Below are 27,839 nucleotides of genomic sequence, written 5' to 3' on the forward strand. Positions count from 1 at the left end.
TAGTACGGGATGCTGCTGAGTGATGAAAACACACTTGATGAATTACCTTTTGGGAATGTTTCCAAGAAAAAATTAAAAAGAAATTATGATTGTTAAATAGTCAAGAGATACCAGCAATAGAGTTTGTTGTTGTTGTCATCTTCAATCCAAAGATGACACACACACAGAGAGAGAGAGAGAGAGAGAGAGAGAGAGAGAGAGAGAGAGAGAGAGAGACTCTTCCCTACAGTACTAAATTGGTGATTCACTTACGTATCAGAAAATGTCCAATCAACCTACTCCTTTTTTTTAGTCAACTGTGCCACAAATTTCTTTTCTTCTCGGTTCTATTCAGAATCTCCTTATCAGTTATGTGATCTTCCCATCTAATGTTCAGCATTCTTCTGCACTGCCAATATTTCACAAGCTTCTATTCTCTTCTTGCTAGCACTGCTTGTCATCCACATTTTAATTCTGTACAAGGCTACACTCCAGACAGATACCACCAGAAAACATTCCCTAACAGTTAAATCTATATTAGATGTTAACAAATTCATCTTTTTCAGAAATGCTTTCCTTATTACAGCCAGTCTGCATTTTATATCCTCTCTACTTTGACCATCATCAGTTATTTATCTGTCCAAAAAACTTATCTACTACTATTAGGCCTCATTTCCTCAGCATCACCTGATTTAATATGACTACATCCAATTAACACTGTTTTCTTTTTGTTGATGTTCATCTTATATCTTCCTCTCAAAACAGCTTCCATTCCACTCAACTGTTCTTCCAGGTCCCTTTGCTGTCTCTAATGAAGTTATAATGTCATCAGTAAACCTCAAAGTTTTTATTCCTTCTCCTTGAACTTTGATTTATTCTCCAAATTTTTCGTTGGTTTCCTTAACTGCTTGCTCAATGTAGAGACTAAATAACATTGGGGATAAGCTATAATCCTGTCTCACTCCCTTCTCAATTACCGTTTCCCTTTCATGTCCTTCAGCTCTGCAATCTGGTTACAGTAAACATTGTAAATAACCTTTCACCCCCTGTATTTTATCCCCACTACCTTCATAATTTTAAGGAGTGTATTCCAGTCAACACTGTCAGAACCTTTCTCTCAGTATACAAATGCTATAAACAAAGGTTGCCTTTCTTCAATCTATCTTCTAAGATAATTCAAATGATGGAAAATCCAGGATGGAATGTAGCAATATTATGAACAGGATAGTTGCTACTCCCCATATAGTGGAGATGCTGAGTCGCAGACACGCACAATAAAAAGACTGTCACGCAATAAGCTTTCAGTCAACAAGGCCTTTGTCAAAAGCAAATGCAACTCGCACACACATACCACAGTCTCTGGCAGCTGAAGCCATACTACCAGTCTTGCTTCAGCTGCCAGAGACTGGTCATGTGGGGGAGGGGAAGGGGTGGGGCACACACTCGCAGGTGTGTGTTATCTGTTTTTGACTTGCTTCTATAACCTTGCATTTGTCCTCTATCCATTACTGTTAAGGCGGTCACTCTCATTTTGTAAATAGGCTGTTTAGGTTTTTTTATTGGTAACGCCACGTAGCGCTCTGTATGAAAATCACTGGCTGTGCTGTGTGCAGTCAGTGGCTAGTTTGAATTGTTGTCTGCCATTGTAGTGTTGGGCAGCTGGATGTTAACAGTGCGTAGCGTTGCGCAGTTGGAGGTGAGCCGCCAGCAGTGGTGGATGTGGGGAAGTGAGATGGCGGATTTCTGAGAGCGGATGATCTGGATGTGTGTCCATCAGAAACAGTACATTTGTAAGACTGGATGTCATGAACTGCTATATATATTATAACTTTTGAACACTATTAAGGTAAATACATTGCTTGTTCTCTATCAAAATCTTTCATTTGCTAACTATGCCTATCAGTAGTTAGTGCCTTCAGTAGTTTGAATCTTTTATTTAGCTGGCAGTAGTGGCGCTTGCTGTATTGCAGTAGTTCGAGTAACGAAGATTTTTGTGAGGTAAGTGATTTGTGAAAGGTATAGGTTAATGTTAGTCAGGGCCATTCTTTTGTAGGGATTATTAAAAGTCAGATTGTGTTGTGTTAAAAATATTGTGTGTCAGTTTAGCACAGTCATGCATAATTGTTCAAAGGGGACGTTTCAATTTTTTTAGATTTCTGCTTCTCTTTTGCTTGCTTCTATTCATTTTCAGTTTTCAACTTTGAGAGTATTAACTTGGCATTTTTAAATGGTAATTTTTGTTGCATTGCAACAGGATAATGTCAATCATACTTTTTTTTTCAGTACCAGATTTTTAATTTTGATTGTTAACCACACTTGGTAAATGAATGAAAATATTTTTTGTGGATAACTCATTGGATATTCCATATTTAATCATAAGAAGGATGAAATTTCATATAACTTAAACAACAGGGACTATAGTATTTTTATTAGTAGCACAAAATTATATAATTTGCATGTGCTACTGAAATATGCTTCAAATTACGGTGTCAAAGTGATCTGTCTTAAAAACATTGAGTGGTTACCTATCAATCATTTGAGATACAATAAGTTCTTTCTGCTTATTGTCAAATGTAGTTCTTGTAGCATGATAATTCTAAAACTCACTAAATCAGTTATAACAAAAAATTATAGAATCTTGCCCTCTCTTGGATAAATTTCTGAGTATGCCCATGAGTTAATCATTCAGTTTTTTTCAGTTCTGCTGGAAGCGTACTGAAAAGTGCACACTTTTCTGTACAGTGGTTAAGGAAATATTACCCACCTGCATATCATCCTTCCACCTATAGTGCTCACAGAATGAATGTTGCAGTTTCTTCTGAAAGAATCATCTGAATGACTCACTACTGTCAACAACATACCCAACGGTGCGCAGTATGTACAGGGATGCAGAGTTATAACTCCGAGACACTTGAACAATGAAGTTTAAAAAATGACAATAAAATTTTCCTTTTACAACAGTTCAGTATGTGCTTTGCATTTAGTTATAGTTAAGCATTAATCTATTTTCTGAAAGTCATGTGCTAGTATTGTTGGCTACCCATTACCTACATCACCTACATTATGTTCCATGTCTTTCATATTAACACTTGTGTTATCTGCAAAGAGAACATCTGCATATTTCATGGCAGATTATTAATAGATATAAAGAAAAGCAATGGACTCAGAATAGAATCTTGTGGCATCCCCTACATTACATTATCCAAGTCCAAGTCAAAGCCCTTCCTTGTGTGTGGACACTCACATGAACTTTCTGTTTCCAAATAGGCTACAAATAGGCAAGTAAACCACTGTTAAGGTTTTTCCCTAACACCAGTGTGTTCAGACTCATGCTTAAGTACTGTAAGGTCCACACAATCAAATGTTTCTTTTAAGTCAAAGACAACACCTACAGTCCTCCATCTGTCATCTTGTCCTGCTTGTGCCTCACACACAAAAGAATGAATAGCATTTTCTGTAGACACTTGTGCCAAACAGAGTCCAACAGCAAATTATGCGTACTTAGATTTGCCACTAATCTCCTACACACCATTTCCTGAAAAACTTCCGAAAACACTTGCAGCAAAAAAATTGACCAGTAATTGACCACATCATCTCTTTCATTCATTTTATAAATTTGTTTCACTAATGAGTATTGCAATCAATCAGGAAACTGACTACACCAGTATGACCCATTTCAAGGTTGTCAGGAAATTGCCTACACCAATAACATCCATTTCAAAGTTGATTAGGCTCACTAACAGTTACATTCAGACACAAGAAAGGTGTAATATTTTGAGTACCCATATTATGCCTTGATACCTCTTTCATAATTGGTGATATAGTTTTTATTTTGTTCTGGCAGCTTTCTAGTCTCATGTTTAATACATTATTTAAACCTTTCTGATGACTTTCCTCAGCACTTTGCAGTATTGTTGGTAGTAAAATTCTATTACCAAGCTCTGTCTGTCATATTGTGATACAATCCTGTTTTCTTCTACATGATACTTTAATGCCATTAGTTACCTAAACTAATTGCTCATTAATACTGCATAAGCACCCACACTGTTTTGGCAAGAAAATGCTATTAAAGAAAGAGTTAAATGTTTGAAGAAGCGTACTACATTTGTTGTTCAAGTAGTCTGTATTGTAAACTTCTTGCCAAGTTAGTCCTTTGTGATTGGCTTTAAACACCTGCATTGCAGGTGGACTCACATCTCTAAATCTTTCGGTTACCGGTACTTCTTTGGGGTATGACTCTGCCTGGCTTTAAATGTCTACATTTCAAGTGGACTCATACCTCTAAATCTTTCAGTTACTACTTTGGGGTATGACTCGGCCTTTATTCCTATTAAATAGCTTGCACGTTATTCTAACAAACAACTTCCATCTGCAGTTACTATGCTTTTTTTCAACTTTACTTACAATATGGAATTATTATTTGGGGAAACTCTAGCAGCAGTATTTAAAAAAAATTGCACTGCAAAGAAAGGCCATTGGAACAATCCTGAATAAAAAACAGACTCATGCAGAACTGTCTCCCATAACCTTAAAAGATTGACATTCCCATTCACATACATATACACAACAATAATTTCATTAATCAGAGTCAATATACAACTAGAAAAAATGCAGATGTTACTCCACATAACAGAGGAAATAAACTCCAGCTGACAAGTATACTGCACAGACTAAGAGCTATTGATGGTGGTTGTTAGTGTTTAACGTCCCGTCGACAACGAGGTCATTAGAGACGGAGCGCAAGCTCGGGTTAGGGAAGGATTGGGAAGGAAATCGGCCGTGCCCTTTCAAAGGAACCATCCCGGCATTTGCCTGAAACGATTTAGGGAAATCACAGAAAACCTAAATCAGGATGGCCGGAGACGGGATTGAACCGTCGTCCTCCCGAATGCGAGTCCAGTGTGCTAACCACTGCGCCACCTCGCTTGGTTAAGAGCTATTGAAAGAGTGTTTCTGTACTCAAGTGTACAACTGATAAAGTGTCTTCCTGAGAGTTTGCAGAACAGTATTGATGAAAAGACATCCAGAAACCTCATGAACATTATTTAATGAAAGAAAAATTTTGTAGTGTAGAGGCGTATATGAGTAAAAAATGGGAAATGTTTTCATTACCTGCATGTGTATTTGTAATCACCTGAATGTATTGTACACGCCATGTGCTTTTGTATGACTGTTCTGTAGTCACTGGATGAAAGAATATCTGATGATCAGTAAGACCTAAACACAGATTTAGAGAAAAATGTATGCAGCATTATCAGCATGTTTGTCACTTTACTACTTGTTCTTCTTCTTCCTAAGTGTTTGTCCCACATGCTGACAGGATGTACATGTTTGGCTCTCTGATGCCACATATTTTGACTTGTCCTATATTACAAGTACACATAATGTAATCAAACTGGACCCAATAAAAAAAATTAAAATACATCAATTTCATTCATGAAGTGGGATGACACTTAGATGGTGTCTACCATAACTTCTTGATAGGCTACCGAAATTAACAATTCTTATGGAGACAGAAAAACATGACAGTCCAGTGAATATTGTGGATGAGTTGCAAAATTAGGTTAGTAATGAGTTTGACAGGATTCATGATGCATCTGGAATGCTATTAGTGCAAGAATAAAGTAGTCTACACAACACTAATGGTGATTTTACTGAAATGGGTGGAACACATTTGTCATATGAATTATTGCAGCTTTTGAATCAGACAAGTTCAGTGTAGTGAAAAATAACATTCATTGAATTAGCAGAGAAATATGGGTGCCAAAATATAGAAATATGGATTTATTTGGTGACTTTTTTCTGATTCAAGGTGTAACTACTGACTGCGCATTTGAAACATATAAAATGTTGACAGGTTTGGTAAGTGAAATTGGATACTGTTTACAAAGAAAAGAAGTAAACAAGTGAAGTCTTCAGTTACATCTTAAAATTGGAAACAACAAAAAAATTAGAATCCAGACGTACAATTTTATGTAAATCCGTAGAAGTCGGGAAACAGAGCCACTAATCTTTTGTGTCCACTCGCTGCTCCCTTGGCAATCAAACAGCAAACTGCAAAACAGCACCATTGTAGCCATTGTTGAAGGCAATGTCTCATACAACTGTCCTGTATTCAGAAAGTTAGTGCTAAAATGAGTGATGAATCAGTTTCTGTCCCATTGTGGGTTCCATTTATGACACCTTCCAGAAAAAGGTAGCTTACTACCCACACTAAGAGTCTGAAGCACAAAGAACACATACAAAGGCTATGTTGTGTGAGGAAGATGGGGCATTTCTTCCCACATCACTCCTCTTCCTACAGTAGTTTGTATTCAGAGTGGAAGTTACCTCCTTTGTGCCCTGCATTCTCTTAGAGAGCTAGAAAAAGTTTACAGATAGTACTTGTTTACCAACTTACAGTTATGGAATATTTCTGCACAATGACTGAATATGTTCAAAACTTCCAAGCCACTCATCATATTTTAAATACTATATGCTACAATTATTTACCTTCCATGTCCTTTTAGTAACAGACTTCAAGGGCCTAAAAATTGGTGGATGATAAGAAATAATCATCCCCACATTCTTTTCTAATGCTTCTTGCATTACAGCTTCAGTTAAATCATTTGTAAGCAAAATCTTCTCAACTGTTCTTGAAGTATAAGGCTGAATGAGTAGTCCTACATTATCCCACGTCTCAGCCAGTGATAATTCAGCAAATGAATTTAACTGTGAAATTACTTCATCCAAGGGCACACCAGCAGTACCGTGTTCATCCATGCTCAATTTTCTTCGAGGAATAATGTCACTATTAACAATGTTGTTACGACTACAAAGACAATGAAATTTCTTGATTCTGAAATTATAGTTAACAATCTTTCTTGTTAGCAACCTCACTGCAGCTCTTATTTGGAAGATGTACAGATGCATCTAATGTACACAGTTTCCAAAGTAATTTAAACTGTAGGCTGTACTTTCATGTGAGAATAAACTTCTTATGTCAGCAACAATCTGTAACAGAAGAAGAACATCTAAAATGTATCTCTGGCAGTAAATCATTATTACAACAGTCGAAAAAGAGGTTATTACTAATGCAAAGGAAATGATAGGCAGAAGTAACATATCATCATGGTCAAAAATAAGGTGTCTTTTATTGCAGGGAAACTGAAATTATATCAACAGAACACAAAAAAATGGTTTTTAAATAGTATTTCATTTTAACTTTCTCTTGCAAACTATCATAGAAAACTAGTGAAGATTATGAGTCTGGAAAATAGTGTAGGGCTTAATTCATTACAACATTCCTAATTATTGTCCTTCATAAAATAAATATATTCAACTGCCAGTAAAACAGACCTGTCTGGAGGTTGTTTTGAATTTCACTCGGCAAGGGCTTACAAGAAGAGGTACGTCATGGAGAAAACAGTGAAAAAGCTTCTCCAATGTATACAGAGTGAAATACTCAATCTTGAAAGTTGAAGGAAACTTGGTATGTTACTGTATAATTTTCTGTCAACATTAACATCATTAGAGACATAGAGCTTACTCGGGTGGACTAGGATAACACAGAATATTTGATTCAGTCTTTTTGAATGACCAGTGCCAAGGTGATACATATTATGACATTTCAGCAGCCAAAAATCTTCTTTGCAGGAATCAACATGGGTTCCAAAAACACACTTGTGTAAAACCCAGTTCACTCTATTCATCCATGAGACCCAGAAAGCAGAAGATACCTGCTCCCTGGTTGATGCCATATTCCATAACTACCAGAGCACATTCAACACAGTTCTGCACTGCCATCCAATGAACCAAATATGAGGGTACAGAATATCAGACCAGAGACCAGCTGTGTGACAGAACTGAAAAGTTTATAGCAAACAGAACACAACATGTCATTCTCAACAGATATAAAACTTCAAATATTGCTCATCAGTCTGGGATCCAAAGCAATTGGGACTGATAGAGGAAATAGAGAAGATCCTAAGAAGAGTGGTATGTGTCATTACACATTCATCTAGCATAAAAGCATCACAGAAACGTTCCGCTAATTTCAGTGCCAGGCACTCCAAGAGAGCAGTTCTGCATCATAGTGTAGCTTACTGTTAAAGTTCTGAGAGGGTATGTTCCCAGAAGAGATAACCAATATATTACTTCCTCCAACATATATCTTGTGACAAGACTATGAAAGTAAAATTAGAGATATTTGAGCTCAAACAGAGGCTTTCCAGCAGTTTTTCTTCCTGTGAGCAATTCATGGCCAGAATAGAAAAATGGGGAACTGATAGTAGTACATAAAGTACCCTCCACCAAAGACCATAAGATGGCTTGTGCAGCATGGATCCAGAAGCAGATGGTAATTTAGTGACCCAATCTAACGCACAGTGGTCTGACTGGAATCTGACATGCACTCTTTTTAAATGAGAGTCCAATCTTTTGTACCCATCACTCAGCACTGTTTTGATGCAATGCATTTCTTATTTGTACCAACTCTTAGATTTGGTGAAGGCAAAATTGAGAGTAGCAAGTGTAATTTCTTTTGCATCAAATTTTAGCTATCCTGAAAGTAGAAATAGCACCTTATACGGGAAAGAAGAAATTGAAAAGGGCACTGGAGCATTAAAATGAAGAAGAATCTGAATTAAAATAAAATTTCCATCACATAAGTGATTACTTTGTTGTCAAAATTTTAAGTATTACTCATCGTTTGCTTCCCTCATTAAATAATCAGATCTCATCGACTCTGCGTCACATGTCATCACACATCCATCATCAAGAGTTTTTACTATAAGCCCTATTACTTTTATAGGTTTTACTTCCAGATGTTTGCATGTTACTATATTAAAGAAGCCTGACTGCTTTGATATGACCCTTCATGAATTCCTCTCCTAGCCAACTATTTCATCTCAAAGTAGCATCTACACCTAACATTCTGTTATTTGTTGGATGTACTTCAACCTCTCTTTTCCTCAACGTTTCTCCCCCTCTACAGCTTCCTCTTGTGCCCCAGAAGTTATTCCTTGGTGTCTTAGCACATTTCCTATCATTCTGTCCCTTATTGTCGAAGTTTTCCACGTGCTCTTTTTCCATAGGCTCCTCTCCTTGCTGATTCTGCAGAGAACCACATCATTTTTTATCATTCCACCTATTTTCCACCATTCTTCTGTAGCACAACATCCCAAATGCTTCAGTTCCTTACTTTCCAGTTTTTCCACAGTCCATGATTTACTTCCATACAATGCTATGTTCTAAACGTACATTCTCAGAAATTTCTTCCTCAGATTAAGGCCAATGATTGATACTAGTAGACTTCTTTTGGCCAGGATTCTTTGCTGTGATAGTTTGATTTTTAGGTCCTTGTTGCTTCATCTGTTGTGTGTCATTTTGCTTCCAAGGTAGAGGAATTCCTTCACTTCATCTATTTTGTACTGCCCAGTTTTAACGTTAAGCTTATCACTAACCTCATTTTGGCTACTCCTCACTGCTTTTGTTGTCTTTAGTTTACTCTCAGTCCATACCATGTGCTCATTACACTGTTTATTTCATTCAAAACATCCTGCAATTCTTCGTCGCTTTCACTGAGAATAGCAGTTTCATCAATGAATCTTATCATTGAGACCCTTTCACTCAGAATTTTAATCCCACCCTTGAAACTTTCTTTTACTTTTGTCATTGTTTATTCACTGTATATATTGAATAGTAGAAGCCGAAGACTACAACCCTGTCTTACACCCTTTCTAATCTAAACACTTTGTTCATGGTCCTGCATGCTTATTGCTCCCTCTTTGTCCTTGTACTATCCTACATCACGTATCCTTCTGTAAGGTTTACATCTATTTTCCTCAGAATTTCGAACATTATGCGCCAGTTTACATTGCCAAATGTTTTATATAGGTTGGCAAATCACTGAAATGTGTTTTGACGTTCCTTAAGTGTAGCTTCCCTTACCAAGTGCAAAGTCAGAACTGTCTCTCTAGTATCTTTACTTTTCCTAAAGCCAAACTGACCTCACCTAACAGCTCTTCAGTTTTGTCTTCCATTCTTCTTTACATTCTTCTTGTTAGCAGCACAGATGGATGAGCTGTTCAGTTGACTGTGTGATAGTTCTCACAGTTATCTGCCCTTGGTATCTTCATGTCTGTGTGGATGTTGTTTTTTCCAAGAGGCTGATGGTATGCCTCAAGACTCATAGAGTCTAAAAACCATCTTGAGCAGTTATTTGATTGCCAATTCCATCAATAATTTTAGAAATTTGAAATGAATATTACCTGTGCCTAGCACCTTGTTTATTATGAGTCATCCAAAGGTATTTTAAGCTCTAACTCTAGTGGTGAATCGCCTATGTCTTCCATATGGTTCCCATTTATTCTTTTATCATGTCATCAGACAGTTCCTCTTCCTCATAGAGGTCTTCAACATACTCATTCTGCTTTTACACACACTCCTCTACATTTAACACTAGAATATATCATGCACTCTTAATGCTGAAACATTTGCCTTTAATTTCACTGAATGTTGTTTTGAACTTTCTGCATGCAAAATCAGTTATTTTGACAACCATTTCTTTTCAGTTTCAGACAGTGGAAAATCCAGGATGTAATACAATATTATGAAGTCAGAGAGTGTGTGTGTGCGGGCACGCGTGCGTGCGAGCACGAGGGCGCACGCACATGCATATAAAAAACCACCATCTCTGGCTGCTAAGGGCAGACACTGGTAATAACAATCTATCTTTTTCATAATATTGTCTTTTTCAGTTTCTTCGTAATTAGCCTGCAGCCATTTCACTGTGGCTACCTTATTTATTTTTTTCTAAAAGGCTATTCCTGAACCTTATTATATTTTCTTTATTTGTCAATCAATTGAAGTATTTCTTCTGTTAACCAAGTTAACTTCAATATTACCTTCCTTGTACCTATAATAAATTGTCTTTCCAACTTCTGTGGTTGCCCTGTTTACTGGTTGTAGCAGAAAATCATATCCACAAAAGTAAAGTCATCTATGTAAGTACAAAAGATACCGTAATACATACCCAAAATTGTAATTTACTGCATAATAACATAGATAAAATTACAGTACAACAGAAGTTGAACACATAACTGACTGCAAACTACCTAATGCTCAGACTGAAGTGTTGTTAGAAGATTATGATACAGAAAGACATCAAAACACACCATTGAACCTATTGATAGATCAGTAACACAATGACTGTGTTCAAATCCACAACAAAAAGTCTTCCAGTCCCTTCTACAAACAAGTGTTCAGATTTCTGGAAATGTGCTCTTCTGGACCCATGTTTACTAACTTCGTTTCTATGAGTTCTACCACCTCACAAAATAGCTGACACCTTTTTAACATTTTATATAGTTCAGAATAGTATTCATAATAATTTCAGTGTGCTTTTGCAATGCTAACCCCAAGTATTCAAATAATTTACAGAAAGATTGGTTGATAACCAGTCGCATACTTAGGCACAGGCAAAATGGAATCAATCTCTAATGACCTCCTTACATCAAAATGTTAAAATTCTAACTTCCTGATTTTCTTTTGTTCATGCATGAAGAGGAAGGGCAATGTATCAGTGTACATGGAGCAGTAACGTATTGGTGTACTAGTTATGGAGGCAGAAGTGGCATATAATGATCTATACGATTTCCAGAAAACACCAAATGGAAAAACTTGCAGTGTGTAAAATACCATTGCTAGAGATGGAAAAAATTAAATGTATGTCAAATAAACATCAAGAACACCTCATTTAAAACTGAGGAATTGCAGTTGTCATCATATTAACTCTGTGATAACAATAATGAAAATTCCTGGATGAAGCAATGCATACAATAAGTGAAAGACAGCCACTCACCTGTGATGGATTGATGCTTGGATGTATTGTGGTTTGTGAGTGAATGTGTGTACTTTTTCTAGAAAAAGAGCTACCACCCAAAAGTTAGTGTGAATGCTGTTTTCTGTTAAGTATCTTCTAACTGCTGGCAATAAACAACTCTTTTAGAATATAAGAGTAGAACTAACACAACAGTTGCTATGCCTCTCAGATGATGATGATGATGATGATGATGGTGACAACTGTGTATCGTTGTTCCCAATTTATCAGCTATAAATATACGAAGTTTCAGTGTCTTCTGTATTATGTTTCATAAGAGGACTTCTAAAATGTTATGCATTAAGGATCACTTGGAATCTATACCACAAGGAATATCTTCATGGAGATTTTCTTGATCAGTGAGGCAATGAAGCATGAGACTGACATGGCAGTGACAGGTGCAACAATATACAACTTTACATAACTTTGTGTCACAGAATGTTAGGAGGTAGACTGTTTCACAAATCAGCATCATTAAAAATTTTATTGTACAAAACTGACATTGCATTTTTAAAAAATTTCCCATATTTGTAGCTTCTATAACTTTATTGTTTTACTTAAAAAATTATTATGTATTGGAAACTTCCATCCTTTGCTGAAGAAAGAGGATTGGTGGAGAGTAGTATCTGCCCAGCTGTAGGAGCTTTTTTTTACTTTTATGAGTTAGGTACATGATGAAAACCCAAGAGAGGTTGGTCAAAACCTCCCTAAACCCTGCTCTTCTCAAATATAAGTAAGTGCAATAGTTATACTGTTACTCCACCAGCTAATGAATAAAAATTATGCTTCCCATTGCCACATGAATATTAGAAATTCTTGAATCATTGACTGTTCCGTACAACATATAGTCTACAGATATTGCATTGTGTGGCAATTTTCCTTAAAAATTTAACACTAGAGGCAGAATTTTCAGATCACTGAAAAATTGCTGGAATGAAGATGTTTTGCTATTTCTCTGCCTGTGCAATTGCAGATCTTTCTATTAGTCATTTACGAAAGTGTAAAGTGAATTAAGTTATCTGTGAGATCCATATATTTTCCCAAACACTTTTATTATGGGACATTACTCAATGTATGAACTGAATAAAGTAGATGATACATTGTGGAACAGATATTCCCCATATACTACAGCAGTTACAGAGGTTATGAAAAGGAACAAAAAGGCAAACTAAGAAATTCACACAGTAGTTCTCATCTCTCATCTTTCATGAACTGATCCTGATATTAGAAATACTGCAATATGTGTTAAATAATTGGTTGCAGATTCACTAAGAAACAAAAATACAGCGGGAGGCTTGTAAAAATTGTTTATTCACTGTTCACATCAGCCTCATTTACTTTTTCTTTTCCAGTTCCCCCCCCCCCCCCCCCCCCAATCCTTTTCTATCCATGAATTTGTTTGAGCTTTCAGTTCAATAAAATTAATTATCTTCCTTTGTAAACTTATTTATTTGCTACTGCTTTCATACTCTGCTCACTGTAAACATCTGCTCTGCAATAGATAACTTCACAAAACTTTGGTATTCTACTTTGTCACCCCCAAACAACTACTTTACTTTTCTTGCCACTAGCCAACCAACAAATAACAGTGTGTCATGTCAAAGTCATTCCTTGGAGCTTTTTAACATCTTTTTCTAGAATATTATCTTTTCATCTGTTCTTTGTAACAGTAGGGCTGCACGGTCATTAGCATAAGGTCTCAATTATTTTTCCCCATTATGTTCTGATTTTAACAGTAACTTCTTGTTAGCACAAATCTCTTGTTCTTTAGAGATGCCAAGTTGCTCATATAATTCAGTATTTCTGCGTGTCATATACAGAAGATCTGTGTACAGAAGAAATGGCAGATTTCTAAAACAGGAAAACCTTACATTGAGCTACTAGCAGCCACATCAACTACTCAACCATAAAGCCTGGGTGAACGCAGTTAAAAACTAAAGTCATTAAGGTGCAGACAGGTTGTATTGAATGTGATGCTGATACACTGAATATCATTTCAATGAAATTTAACCATCATATTGGCATATTGTTGCTAAGGATCTTATCCTATTCACAATAGGTGATTATTTCATTAGGACAATATTCTACCATAAAATATTATGGATCTCTGAAATTTTGGGCTTCACTGGTTGTAATATTGCTCTTCAACTCACGTCAACACTAATCAAAAACTTTATTGAGTATGGAAAGTATTAATGTTTCAAAACCTGAGAACACTGTATGACAATGAGTCAATATTATTTCTCTTTCATTTCCATGACTCAGTACTCCACTCATCCTATAGAATCAGAGCCATTTCCAGATCACACACTTGTTATACATTTATTCCATATGTCAGTACAATATCTGGAAGCTTATTGTTTAGTCACAGTAGACTAACAATTATCAACAGGCTTCAGGCTACAGAAAAGGCCTCCCAGATTTCTCTCCCATATATTCATGATAGATCAGTGTAATTTTATATCCAATAAAAGCTTGTAATAATGACACTGATGATGATGATGAAGTCCCACACTCATTGACAGAGCGTAGGGGAACGATGCGGGAGACCCGCACCACCATACTGGGCAAGGTCCTAGTGGAGGTGGTTTGCCATTGTCTTCCTCCGACCGTAATGGGGATGATGATGATGATGATGAAGAAGATAACACAAGACCACCCAGTCATCATGAGGCAGATGAAAATCCCTGACCCCGCCGGGAATCAAACCTGGCACCCCGTGCTCGGGAAGCGAGAATGCTACCGCGAGACCATAAGCTGCCAATATAATGACATCATGACTTCAGAAACATATCTCCAGAAAAAGGACAACCTATCTCTCAGGAAGCCTTCTGCAATATGGCCGCATGTTAGTTATTTTAGTAGTATAAGTATTTAAATTCTGACATAGTGATACATTTAGAAGGATTTTAATGATAAAGGTTACATTTTGTTTTTAAACTGTTTCGTAATTTCCTTAATGGCTGCTTTCTTTTTTTTTTTTTTCTTTTTTTTTTATTCAGAGTTAATATGTCATTACAGATATGGATTCTTTCAAATTCAATAGTTCTTTATATTAATTTCTTTTCTCCTGACCTAAAAAAGCGTCAGACAGTTCACACTTCTTAAATTGTTGTCTGCAACATAATGGGAGACGTAGGGAGCTATAGTATAGTCCTTACTTAATACTGGTTCTAGAAAAATTTTAAGTAGGCTTCTGTCTACCTTCTAGAATCTGCCAGTTCAAGTTTTTAGCATTTCTGTGATGCTCTTCCACGAGCCTAACCTGTCACAATTCATGCTACCCTTCTTTATCTTCCAAACAGCAGTTAACTTGGAAGCACCAGTATGTTTATTAACAAAATATGATCATATCAAACAAAATGCATGACTAGATTAAGGATTTCTTGGTGGGGATGCAGCATATTATCTAGGATGGAAAATCAACACGAGCAGAAGTAACTCCATGCATGCCCCAAAGAAGTGTTTAGGTCTCTTGATTTTTATGTTGTATATTAATGACCTGGCAAACAATATTAATAGTAGCCTGCAGCTGTCTACAAAGAAGTGTTACCTACACAAATATCAAGATTTCCATAAATTTCAAAGTGGTGCAAAGTTTGGCAACTTGCTTTAGTGTTTGGAAAAACTGTGCAGAAAAGTAGTATCCTACAACATCTAAGAGACACAATTGGAATCAGTAAACTCATATACATATTTGAGTACCACAGCTTGTAGGGATATGAAATGTAATGAACATATAGGTTCCCTCACAGGAGTGGCAAGATAGCAGACTTTGGTTCGCTAGCAGTATACTGGAAAAATGCAGGCAGTTTACAAAGAGACTAATTGCAAATCACTTACGTCTCACACCTCAAAATATTGCTCAAATATGGGGAGAGAAAGGCAGATAAACAGGTGTAACTTCAGTTTAAGTCATGGGAAAGAATCATGGAGATGATGAAGAACCTGATCTGGTAGATGTTTGAAGATAAAAATACTAACCATTCGATGAAATCATTGTTACAAACTTTCAAGTGAGGAATATTCTACAACCCTGTATGTGCACTATTGTTTCTGTGGGAACTTCAATGACAAGATAAGATCAATTAAGGCACACACAGACATTAAAGCAGTCATTCTTACTATGCTCCATATATGAATAGAATGGAAGGAAACCCTAACATGACAAGTATAATGCTTTTCTAATTGAATTTAAATGCCTATTCAAATTGGCCTTTCCTAAAAGGACTCCCACATTCAAACGTGAAACCTATTCTAATAAAAACTCATTAACTTTGGGTATCAAAACCTCTTCCAGAAGGATGAGGAATCTGTATGCTTCACTCAAATCCAAATATAGTCTAGAAAAGGAAAAAACATTACTGCTATGTCCTTAAAAAGTTTTAAGAAGGGCAAAGAGTATTTCTAGAAAATCAGAAATTGATGTCTCTAGTAATAAAATTAAAACCATATGGGATATAATAAAAAGGGAAACAGGTAAAATACCTGTTACAGAAAATACCATAGAAATTAAAACAAATATGAAAATGTTGAAATAATTAGAGACATTTTTAATAACCACTTTTTGGCATTAGCTGCTCAAACTGGGAAAACATGTTCTTTTAATGAAGCCATGTTACCCCTTCAAAAAGGTATCAATTATAAAACCAAGCACATTAAAATGTCTCTTGACACAGTATATGAAATTGAGAATATAGCCTAATTAGAGAGATGAAAAGCAAGAATTCTGTTGGCATTGATAGTATCTCTTCAAGATTACTGAAGGAATTTTATAAACCAATAAGTAAAATACTATGTGATATATTCAATGAATCCACCCAGCACAGAATTGTTCCTGAGAGATTAAAGTATGTTATTGTCAAACAGCCCTTTTAAAAAGGTGATAAAACTGACATTACCAACTACCGACTTATCTCCTCTTTAACAGCCTTATCTAAAATTCTTGAGAAACTGGTTCACAAATGTTTTATTGACCACCTCATTCATTATAAGGTATTAACAAGTAGCCAGTTTGGATTTCAGAACAAGCTATTTTCTACTTCACTCATCAAATTTTAGTCTTTTAATAATAAATTATCTTCTATGACCTTTCTAAGGCATTTGATAGTGTTAAGCATGAAATTCTCTTAACAAAGGCTGAATATCATAGTATATGTGGATCAGTTGGCTCATGGATTAAATCCATCCTAACTTGAAGGAAGCAGATGGTCATGTTGAATGACTCTGAGGGGTACTCTGTGTCATCTAGCTGGGGATCTATAGGCTGTGCTGTTCCTCAGTGCTCTGTACTTCGCCCCCTACTCTTCCTCATCTTTATCTACGACCTCCCCTTGTGTACTAACCTTAAAACTCATTTAATTCTTTTCTCTGATGACACCTCCATCCTCATCAACAAAATTCCCAACCACAATCTTGAGGAATCAGCCAATATTGTCTTTAATGAAGTACTTAATTGGTTTCAAAATAATGGGTTATCACTAAATGATAATGAGATTCAGTTTGTTCACTTGCAAGTAAGTAAAGAAGTGGAGAATCAATTAAGTGTCAAATGTAATGGCAGTGACTTACTACTTGAGTCATCCAAGTTCTTAAATGTACATATTGATAGCAATCTAAAATGGTCTGAACATATTTTACAACTTCTCAAAAAACTCAGCTCAGCAACATTCGCTATTCGTATGATTGCCACTGTCTGTGACCGAGACACCACAAAAACTGCTTATTTTAGTTACTTCCCTGCACTATAGTTGTACGGCATACTTTTCTGGGGTAATCAGCCACTTTCCAAAAAAATATTCTTTGCCAAAAAGATAATGAGCAGAGTCCAGCCTAAACATTCTTGTACAAACATTATAGAAAATTAGGGATACTGACAACTGCATGTCACTATATCTACTCAGTCTTATGTTTCATTGGTAAAAATGAGCAACTATACAAAACTAATGATTCATACCATACTCACAATTCCAGTAGGAAGATGGACCTCCATTATGAATTAAAAACCCTTAGTATTTTACAAAAAGTAGTCCATTACATGAGCTGCAAGGTGTTCAGTGCCCTCCTACCATCACTGAAATCACATGTCCACAAGCTTCCCAAATTTAAACAACAGCTCAAAAACTACCTAATACACAATTCCTTTTATTTGGTTGAAGAACATTTCAAATGTGTTAACTCTAATTGATTTTTTTCTTTTAATTAAATCTTATGTTCTCTTATGCATTATGATAGTTGGTACCATTGCTAACATTACTATGTCTTTTTTGTAGCTATTAAGATCTGCCTTTATTTTAACTTTTTTTAAGTGTATTTTTGTCAATACCTATTAATGTGTGTTTCATTTTATACCTATACCCCCTCTTGGAAGATGGTTTTTTATTTGTCCCTTTTGGTAATAATCTGACATCCTACAGCCAAGCAAATCTCTCACTGTATTGGATTTACAGGATCTCAATAAATAAATAACATGTGGTACTGTTGTCTGCCAGGTCAGTATCTGAAAGCTGATTGGCACGGAAATTTATTAGTGTGTTTGCTTCACATGGCAAGGTTAGGACCTTCAGGCCCTCTTTCATATCGGACTGACTTCCTCAGTGAGTAAATATGACAATTTGAATCGTAAGCGAATAATATAAAAACCAATAATAATAATAATAATAATAATAATAATAATGAAGATTATATGTATAGTAATGAATATACATAATTTAAGAAATGTCAGTTTTATCAACATCGAGAAATTTTCTTTTATGTTCTTCTCAAATGTGAGTAATATGTGGTATGGAAAGCCTGTACAGTGATATGAAGAAATGGGGCTTTGATGTTCACGACACATAATGTGAATGTGGACAAGAGTAGACACAAGCCATATATTTCTACACCTTCTGTGCCCAACAACCACCACTGAGGATGATATCATTAATACCACTATGAATGCCTAGGAGGTTGCGATTTTCTGGCCGGTTGTGATATTGTATTTTCCCAGTCTACTTGCTCTGTTTCCTGGCTTGACTGACAGCCTGTGTATTTGTATGTTTCTGACTTGAGAATAAATAAATGTACTTCATAAACAGAATGGACATAATACTCTTTTTCCTAGTGCACACCTCGAAGTAACTTCTACAGCTGTCAATGTATCTTTATCCAAAACCTCGTACTTCATCCTTCACAGCAAAAATTGCTTCATCCAGTAATAAATTTAGTTTGATGCCTCATGTCATAGTACTTTTATTAGTAAGTGTTGGTTTGGTGCTGGGCCAAATGCTTTTCAGAAGACAAGGAAAATTGTATCCACCTGACTGCTTTGATATACGACTCTCAGAATAGCCTACATGTTAGATGACATGAATGGAAGAGGTCATCCTGCAAGAGGTACTCCATTATACGGGAACTCATAATATCTCTTAAGATTCTACTAGAGATGTATATCAATAAGATGGTAGTTTTGTATGCAGACAGGAGGGATCTGTGCCTACTTACAAACATTGGGCAAGAGCTATACATTTTAGTACAGCTAAGAGAGGGCTTAACTCAGCTGCAAGTTTAGTATATTATCAGATTAGGTATTCATTGAAGCCATGGAGCCTTTCAGCTGCTCTTCAGTGCCACTGAAAATATTTTTTTAAATAGTATGATAATTAATCCAGAATAGTACTCCTGGGTCTTCCTTTGCAAAGGAATATTTGAAAATTTTGCTTTTGTCTTGCTACCCTCAAAATATTTTTTTAAATAGTATGATAATTAATCCAGAATAGTACTCCTGGATCTTCCTTTGCAAAGGAATGTTTGAAAATTTTGCTTTTGTCTTGCTACCCTCAAATGTGGTTCCTGTGCCAACATGAGTGTCTGGACAAATCAGTAACTCTTGATGCCACCAGCACCCTTGGCATGTGAATTTCATTGGGTTTCGTTACATGTCTTTTGATAAAATTCTATATGGCAGTCTCTGAAGTTTCATTCACTGTCCTTATGATAACCAAATGCATCTCATTTAGCATCACTGTGTCTATAGCTCTCTGGACTGTTCTTCAATTACAGTGTTTATTTAAAAGGTTCTTTTCACAGACTATACTACCTCCCATAATGGAGTGTTCTGCTGGATACATCTCTCTTAACGGGTGGCCAACAATTTGTCCAGATTTCAGTTACAGTTCCTCTAGATGCTTCTGCCTGGAGCTAAATGCCTCCATGAGATATGACACTACTGTCTCCTTTATGTAGTTTGCTGCACATGTAGGCCTAAATTTGTTTTAGTTGCCCTTTGTAGTTTGGTAATCATTTTTGCTATGAGTCCTGATACGGTCATTTTCAAAGATGTCAAGTCCATTTGTTATCATTAAATATAATTCTGTCATGAGTGAGCTTCTAAACTATTTCTGAGTAATTTCAGAGAAAGTGTCTAGTGTTGTTTCATAGGCTGTCCTACCAGAAACACCAGTTACAAAACTGTAATTTTCCCAATTGACCGTTGGAATGATTAAGGCTTCCTCTGATGATGACAGTATGACTGGGGAACATATGTACTAGCAAGCTGAAGATTCCTTTAAAGTTTATGGTAATGTCTGAAGGTGAGTGGTTGTAGACTGAAGGCCCAGTTACAGGTAGTTGCCCACCCTTGTTACTGAGTCTTCCTTAAATGCTCTATCATGCAGCTTCATTTTCTATTAAACCCAATTTCTCTGTAACACTCTATCTGAAAGAAAGTAACACAACCAATGCTACTTTAAATCCCAACTGTAAGATGTCACTGCTACACTTTGCCTAGAACAAACCTGTTTGCAAAGCTTGCTACACTAACAGGCAAATATGTGTCAAAGCAGACAGGTGGAATCTGACACTTTCACTGACTCTATTTTTGTCATAACACAACTGCAGGAGGCACACCTTCCAAGACCAATTATAATTACTCTTGTGGTAGCTCATGTCAGTTCATAAAAGTAGTATTAATTTTTAACTATGTGAAATATTTGGGAAAACCTCATTCCAAACTTACACTCTAAACAAAAAACAAAATCTTTATTATATATACATAAAAAAGAAAACAGAGAGAATATGAGTAGTAGCAGTTACTGTCTTCACAGAAATGATGAAACTTATGCATGTGCTTCAAACTGTTTTATCTGTCTGTCACTGTGCATTAGCAGCAACGGAATGTCTAGGTCAAGAGTTAACAGAACTGTTCATTTGTTTAATAATCACTGCAGTTCCAAATTTTTATTTCTCCATCATCACTTGCAGATGCTAATAAACCAGGAAACGTAGGATTCCATGAAACACTGTTAACATCTTGTGTGTGGGCTCCATAGCATGTGTGCAATAAAGAGAAAGTCGGGGCATTTCTATCAGAACCAGGAGATTCCTTAAAAATTCTAATATTGTCGTCACCACACGCTGTTACAATGAGGTCTGTCGTCCCACACCAGTCAATATCATAAATTGTACGATTATGATAACCTGACAATGTGCACACGCATTTCCACACAGCATCCGTTCCTGGTGTCACAATTCCCTCAGAATTACCTGGGAGGTATTCATTCCAAATTTTTACCGTTAGATCAGCACTACATGTTGCAAGTCGTGAGCCCGTGGGATTAAAAGCCAAACCCCAAACAGTTGACTCATGAGAACTCAAAGTAGCTGCACAAATCCAATCATTGTCATCGGGGTCTTCCCTAAAAATTTTCACAGTGTTATCGTAACTGGCGGAAGCCAATATATCAAGATGTGGATGCCACAACACCTTCTTAACATCTTGCGTATGTGCATTCAAGACAGCTGCACATTCATACTCATCATCTTCTGCAACTTCCCACACCCACACGCTTTTATCTCTGCTGCATGTTGCAAGTAGCTGTCCCGATTTTGACCAGGAAACACTTTTTACTTCGTTTTCATGACCTTCCAACGTTGCATTACATTCAAACTCTCCTGATTTTTTATCCCAAATAGCCACAGTAGCGTCGAAACTTGCTGACGCTAGGTAGTTTCCACAAGGAGACCATGCTACTTGACGGATAGTCCTTTGATGACCGTCAGTTAAGACTGCTTTAGTAATCCATTTTTCGCCTTCTCTACCCCAGATTCGAATTGTTTTATCTTCTCCACAACTTGCCAGAAATGATCCTTGGGGATGCCAGCTAACATTCCATACCCGTCCTTGATGACCAAGTAAAGTTTGCACAGATTCCATTCGTACCATTGTGTCTGTAACGAAATATTTCACACCGCTGTGCTGAATGTGCAATGTTAGATCGTAAAGCAAAAAGGTCACATCTGAAATTTATTACCTTTATTTTCTTCGTTTTTTTCACTCTTATATTACCCTCTCCACGTACGTAACACTCGTCATACAAAGCCACACCACAAACTCCACTTGCTGAAGGATGTAAACAAAACCTACTAGCATTTAGTATTTACATCTGCGACCAGCGATGTACACATTCGCTTGATACAAGTTTGAGCAGAATGCCAGCTGGCTCGTGCGCATGCGCAGAGCTGAATTCGCGTATGAGCAGTGCCTTCTCCCGCTTCTGGCTACTTGAAGCGTGGCTGTTTGCGGTACGAGCAGTTGCAGCAAGTAGCCAGATGCTACCTGGAAAAATTTTTCCGGCGCGCCCAAGCTGCCAGATTCGCGCATGCGCAAAGCAAGCTGAGTTATAGATTAAAGAAATTTGGAATATTATTGAAAGGGAAACAGGGCAACCAAGAGCACTTCAGTGCCATAAAACTGAATGACAAGTGTACTAACAAACAATCAGAAATTGAAAATATTTTCAATAATCATTTTTTAAATGTTGTGTAGAAAATAGGATCTAGATCTTCACTAGGCTACTAATAGAAGAGGCCATACCTGTGCAGTTTGAAACAACTGTAATTCCACCAACCTCTCCCTCTGAAATCAGTAAAATAATAAACTCACTGAAAAGTAAAAGCTCTTACGGAATTGATGGCATTTCCAGCAAGGTACTTAAAGCTTGTTCCCCACAGATAAGTAGGATTCTCAGCCACGTATGTAATAGCTCTTTGGAACAGGGTGTTTTCCCCGATAGACTGAAATATGCCATTGTAAAACCATTGCATAAAAAGGGGGATACGTCAGATGTGAACAACTACCACCCAATCTTTCTTCTGACAGCACTATCAAAAAGTTTTGAGAAAGTAATGTATTCAAGAGTAGCCTCCCATATTTGAAAATATAAAGTACTAACAAAATGTTAGCTCGGTTTTCAGAAAGGCTTTTCAACAGAAAATGCTATATACGCTTTCACTGATCAAATATTAAATGCTCTGAATAACCGGACATCACCCATTATATTTTTTGTGATCTCTCAAAGGCCTTTGATTGTGTAAATCATGGAATTCTTTTAGATAAGCTAAATCATTATGGTTTGAGGGGGGCAGTGCACAAATGGTTTAATTCATACTTAACTGGAATAATGCAGAAAGTTGAAATAAGTGGTTCATGTAATGTTAAAACAACAGCTGATTCCTCAAACTGGGGGGCTATCAAGTACGGGGTCCCACAGGGTTCGGTCTTAGGTCCTTTACTGTTCTTGATATACATTAATGACTTACCATTCCACATTGATGAAGATGCAAAGTTAGTTCTTTTTGCTGATGATACAAGTATAGTAATAACATCCAAAAACCAAGAACTAAGTGATGTAATTGTAAATGATGTTTTTCACAAAATTATTCAGTGGTTCTCAGCAAACGGACTCTCTTTAAATTTTAATAAAACACAGTATATACAGTCCCGTACAGTAAATGGCACAACTCCAGTAATAAATATAGACTTTGAATAGAAGTCTGTAGCTAAGGTAGAATTTTCAAAATTTTTAGGTGTGTCCATTGATGAGAGGTTAAACTGGAAGCAACACATTGATGGTCTGCTAAAACGTCTGAGTTCAGCTACGTATGCTATTAGGGTTATTGCAAATTTTGGTGATAAGAATCTCAGTAAATTAGCTTACTATGCCTACTTTTATTCACTGCTTTCGTATTGCATCATATTCTGGGGTAATTCATCGTTGAGTAGAAAAGTATTCATTGCTCAAAAACGTGTAATCAGAATAATTGCTGGAGCCCACCCATGGTCATCCTGCAGACATCTATTTAAGGATCTAGGGATCCTCACAGTAACCTCACAGTATATATATTCACTTATGAAATTTGTTGTTAATAATCCAGCCCAGTTCAAAAGTAATAGCAGTGTGCATAGCTATAACACCAGGAAAAAGTATGTTCTTCACTATGCAGGGTTAAATCTGACTTTGGCACAGAAAGGGGTAAATTATGCTGCCACAAAAGTCTTTGGTCACTTACCAAACAGCATCAGAAGCCTGACAGATAGCCAACTAACATTTAAAAATAAGTTAAAAGAATTTCTAGATGACAACTCCTTCTACTCATTGGCTGAATTTTTAGATATAAATTAAGGGGGGCAAAAAAAAAAAAGAACAACTTAAACATTAGTGTCATGCAATATTTTGTGTAATGTAATATCTTGTACAGACATCTTTTATTAACCGACACGTTCCACATCATTGTGAAGTGTCGTATTCATGATCTATGGAACAAGTATTAATCTAAACTAATCTAATCTAGAGGGTTTCTTCTCCACGTAACCCGTGTATATGTTTCGTGATATTGCAGGTCTCTTCGTTTACAGCTCTCACGTCAAATGAAAACAAAACAGATTTCTGTGGCTGGTAGCTATCAAGTGAATTAATATACAGTCTCATAATCATGAAAGACCAAAATAAGTTAGTAGTTTCAATTTCCTGATTTTATATTATTTCCACATTATTAGCAATCAAGCATTAATGTCTTAATGAAGCTATTTCTGTCAGTTTTGAAGAGAAATTTGCTTCTATTTATTTTTCCGCTGAGGCAGTTATTTTATTTGAAACGAAGTGTTTCATTTCGCGCTATTGGTTACTTTTACCTTTATTTTCTACGTTTTTTTCACTCTTGCATTACCCTCTCCTCGTACGTAAAATTCGTCATACAATGTCACACCGCAAACTAACGCATGTAAACAAAATCTACTATTTAGTATTTACATCTGCGACCAGCGACGTACACAATGCTCGATAGAAGTGTCTCGACTTAGCAGTTTGTACACAGGAGTTCCAGAATTTCACAGTAACCATGAAAAATATGGTACTTCGACGTTGCTTCCTAAAATTGGAAAAACAAATACCGTCAAGATTGTTGGGAAAAGTCGAAAGAGTTAACTTGACGAAAGTGCGTACACACTGCAAACCTACATGCACTGCATTGACTCGCGACACACCTTCCGAAAGACGAAAAGCGATTTTCGGAAACAGCTTTTCGCTGTGGTGTTTACATCTAAGGTAGGAAGCGGATTTGCTAGCCCAGTTAAATATGGCGCCTGGAGAACAGGTATTAACAGTTCCTGTTTTGGCCAGCAAAATCGCTATTTCTCTTCAGTTAGACGACGTGCAGACAGCTTCAGTCTAATATTTCTACTGATCCTTCACTGTACAAAAAGCCACTCTGTCCATATCAGCCTAAAATGTTTATATCGCGGTATAACTTGACAGCCCAAACAAATTTCAAGACCGGTTGCATTTACACGGTAACGAAAATCGATTGCGGTATTGGAAAATCGGCAACTATAACTAGAAGTGGATTGCCTGAATCGGTTTTAAAGTGTTTACATAACCAATCAAAAGCGGTATGACATTGAAAATCAGTTTACGAAATTCAGTTTTGGGACCCCATCTGAAAATGGTGCATTTACACTACTGGCCATTACAATTGCTACACCAAGAAGAAATGCAGATGATAAACGAGTATTCATTAGACAAATGTATTATACTAGAACTGCAGATGATAAACGAGTATTCATTAGACAAATATATTATACTAGAACTGATATGTGATTACATTTTCACGTGATTTGGGTGCATAGATCCTGAGAAATCAGTACCCAGAACAACCACCTCTGGCCGTGATAACGGCTTTGATACGCCTGGGCATTGAGTCAAACAGAGCTTGGATGGCGTGTACAGGTACAGCTGCCCATGCAGCTTCAACACGATACCACAGTTCATCAAGAGTAGTGACTGGCGTATTGTGACGAGCCAGTTGCTCGACCACCATTGACCAGACGTTTTCAGTTGGTGAGAGATCTGGAGAATGTGCTGGGCAGGGCAGCAGTCGAATATTTTCTGTATCCAGAAAAGCTCGTACAGGACCTGCAACATGCGGTCGTGCATTATCCTGCTGAAATGTAGGGTTTCGCAGGGATCAAATGAAAGGTAGAGCCACGGGTCGTAATACATCTGAAATGTAACGTCCACTATTCAAAGTGCCGTCAATGCGAACAAGAGGTGACCGAGATGTGTAACCAATGGCACCCCATACCATCACACCGGGTGATACGCCAGTATGGCGATGACGAATACACGCTTGCAATGTGCGTTCACAGCGATGTCACCAAACATGGATGTGAACATCATGATGCTGTAAATTTGAACCTGGATTAATCCGAAAAAATGACGTTTTGCCATTCGTGCACTCAGGTTCTTCGTTGAGTACACCATTGCAGGCGCTCCTGTGTGTGATGCAGTGTCAAGGGTAACTGCAGCCATGGTCTCCGAGCTGATAGTCCATGCTGCTGCAAACGTCGTCGTGCTGTTCGTGCAGATGGTTGTTGTCTTGTAAACGTCCCCATCTGTTGACTCAGGGATCGAGACGTGGCTGCACGATCCGATACAGCCATGCAGAGAATATGCCTGTCATTTCGACTGCTAGTGATACGAGGCCGTTGGGATCCAGCATGGCGTTCCGTATTACCCTCTTGAACCCACCGATTCCATATTCTGGTAACACTCATTGGATCTCGACCAACGCGAGCAGCAATGTCGCGATACGATAAACCGTAATCGCGATCGGCTACAATCCGACCTTTATCAAAGTCTGAAATGTGATGGTAAGCATTTCTCCTCCTTACACCAGGCATCACAACAACGTTTCACAAGGCAACGCCGGTCAACTGCTATTTGTGTATGAGAAATCGGTTGGAAACTTTCCCCATGTCAGCACGTTGTAGGTGTCGCCACCGCCGCCAACCTTGTGTGAATGCTCTGAAAAGCTAATCATTTGCATATCACAGCATCTTCTTCCTGCCGGTTAAATTTCGCAACTGTAGCACGTCATCTTCGTGGTGTAGCAATTTTCATGGCCAGTAGTGTAGTTTGGTTGAACAAGGCAGAGTTATAGCCACAGCACATTGTAACTGCAACAGCTTGGCAGCTTGCAATTGATATGAAGTGCATCTTCTATATTACTATTTTGTGCAATAGTTGTAGGTACAAGTATCTGTATTTTACATAAAATCAGTTGAAGCAATAGATGCACATGCTGTTTCTAGGCTGACACACCAACGAATATCTGTTGCTCGACCAGATCAACACTTAATACCAGAAATTATTTGGTGAGAGGTTCAGTGACACACAGATGTAATTCACGTCACTTCACTTCTTTCTTCAGTTCTGGTAGTATTTTGCGAAGGGTAACACCAGTTCTTGACTTTAAAAACCTGCTGCCTAATAAAACTATTTATGGACAGAATCCAGCTAAACTGTAATGATTCCATGATATCTTTATTACAAAAACCGTCATCTATTTCATCCCTTTTATTTAAAACATCGATATATCTGTAATAAACATAAAAACATGTGGCTATATTTGTATATACATTACAAGAGGTACTGTCGTTGGGTTCCTTTCAGAGTTATGCTTTGGCTGAAGCACCTACATGAGGCCATATTGGTTTTCGTCAAGCTCGCATTTTGTGTGTTTTATATTGTAAGCATATTATAACTTATGTCTTATAAATAAATGCTGTTCCAAAACACTAGTACGCTGAGAATCTCTCGAAGAGCTGCAATTTATTGGTATTAAATATGAAATAATAAATTATTACACAGAAAGAAGTAACGCAATGCTGCTAGTAACTGTAGTG

At 37.0% G+C, this 27,839-nt stretch overlaps 2 protein-coding genes across 2 annotated transcripts in view; both read right to left on the reverse strand.

Moving 5' to 3' along the window:
* The window catches only part of LOC126194787 (NIF3-like protein 1), a 97,614-nt gene extending 72,744 nt beyond the window's left edge, over positions 1-24,870 (reverse strand). The window contains exons 1-2 of the mRNA XM_049933091.1: positions 24,789-24,870; positions 6,472-6,972 (exon numbers count right to left, since the gene is read on the reverse strand). Of these exons, the coding sequence (XP_049789048.1) occupies positions 6,472-6,891 (420 nt within the window). The 5' untranslated portion in view covers positions 6,892-6,972; positions 24,789-24,870. The remainder of the gene's footprint in view (positions 1-6,471; positions 6,973-24,788) is intronic.
* On the reverse strand, positions 20,839-22,272 carry LOC126194792 (probable cytosolic iron-sulfur protein assembly protein Ciao1). Its single transcript, XM_049933099.1, has 2 exons — positions 22,129-22,272; positions 20,839-22,045 (listed from the first exon to the last, which is right to left on the reverse strand). Exon 2 carries the CDS (start codon positions 22,038-22,040, stop codon positions 21,030-21,032), a length of 1,011 nt encoding a protein of 336 aa, XP_049789056.1. The 5' UTR covers positions 22,041-22,045; positions 22,129-22,272; the 3' UTR covers positions 20,839-21,029.
* Positions 24,871-27,839: the final 2,969 nt, after the last annotated feature.

This window comes from Schistocerca nitens, chromosome 1 (assembly GCF_023898315.1).
Source record: "Schistocerca nitens isolate TAMUIC-IGC-003100 chromosome 1, iqSchNite1.1, whole genome shotgun sequence".
NCBI classification, from domain to species: Eukaryota; Metazoa; Arthropoda; class Insecta; order Orthoptera; family Acrididae; genus Schistocerca; species Schistocerca nitens.

Coding starts and splice junctions, on each gene's coding strand:
- LOC126194792 (XM_049933099.1), bottom strand. CDS start 22,040: ATGGTACGAATGGAATCTGTGCAAACTTTACTTGGTCATCAAGGACGG.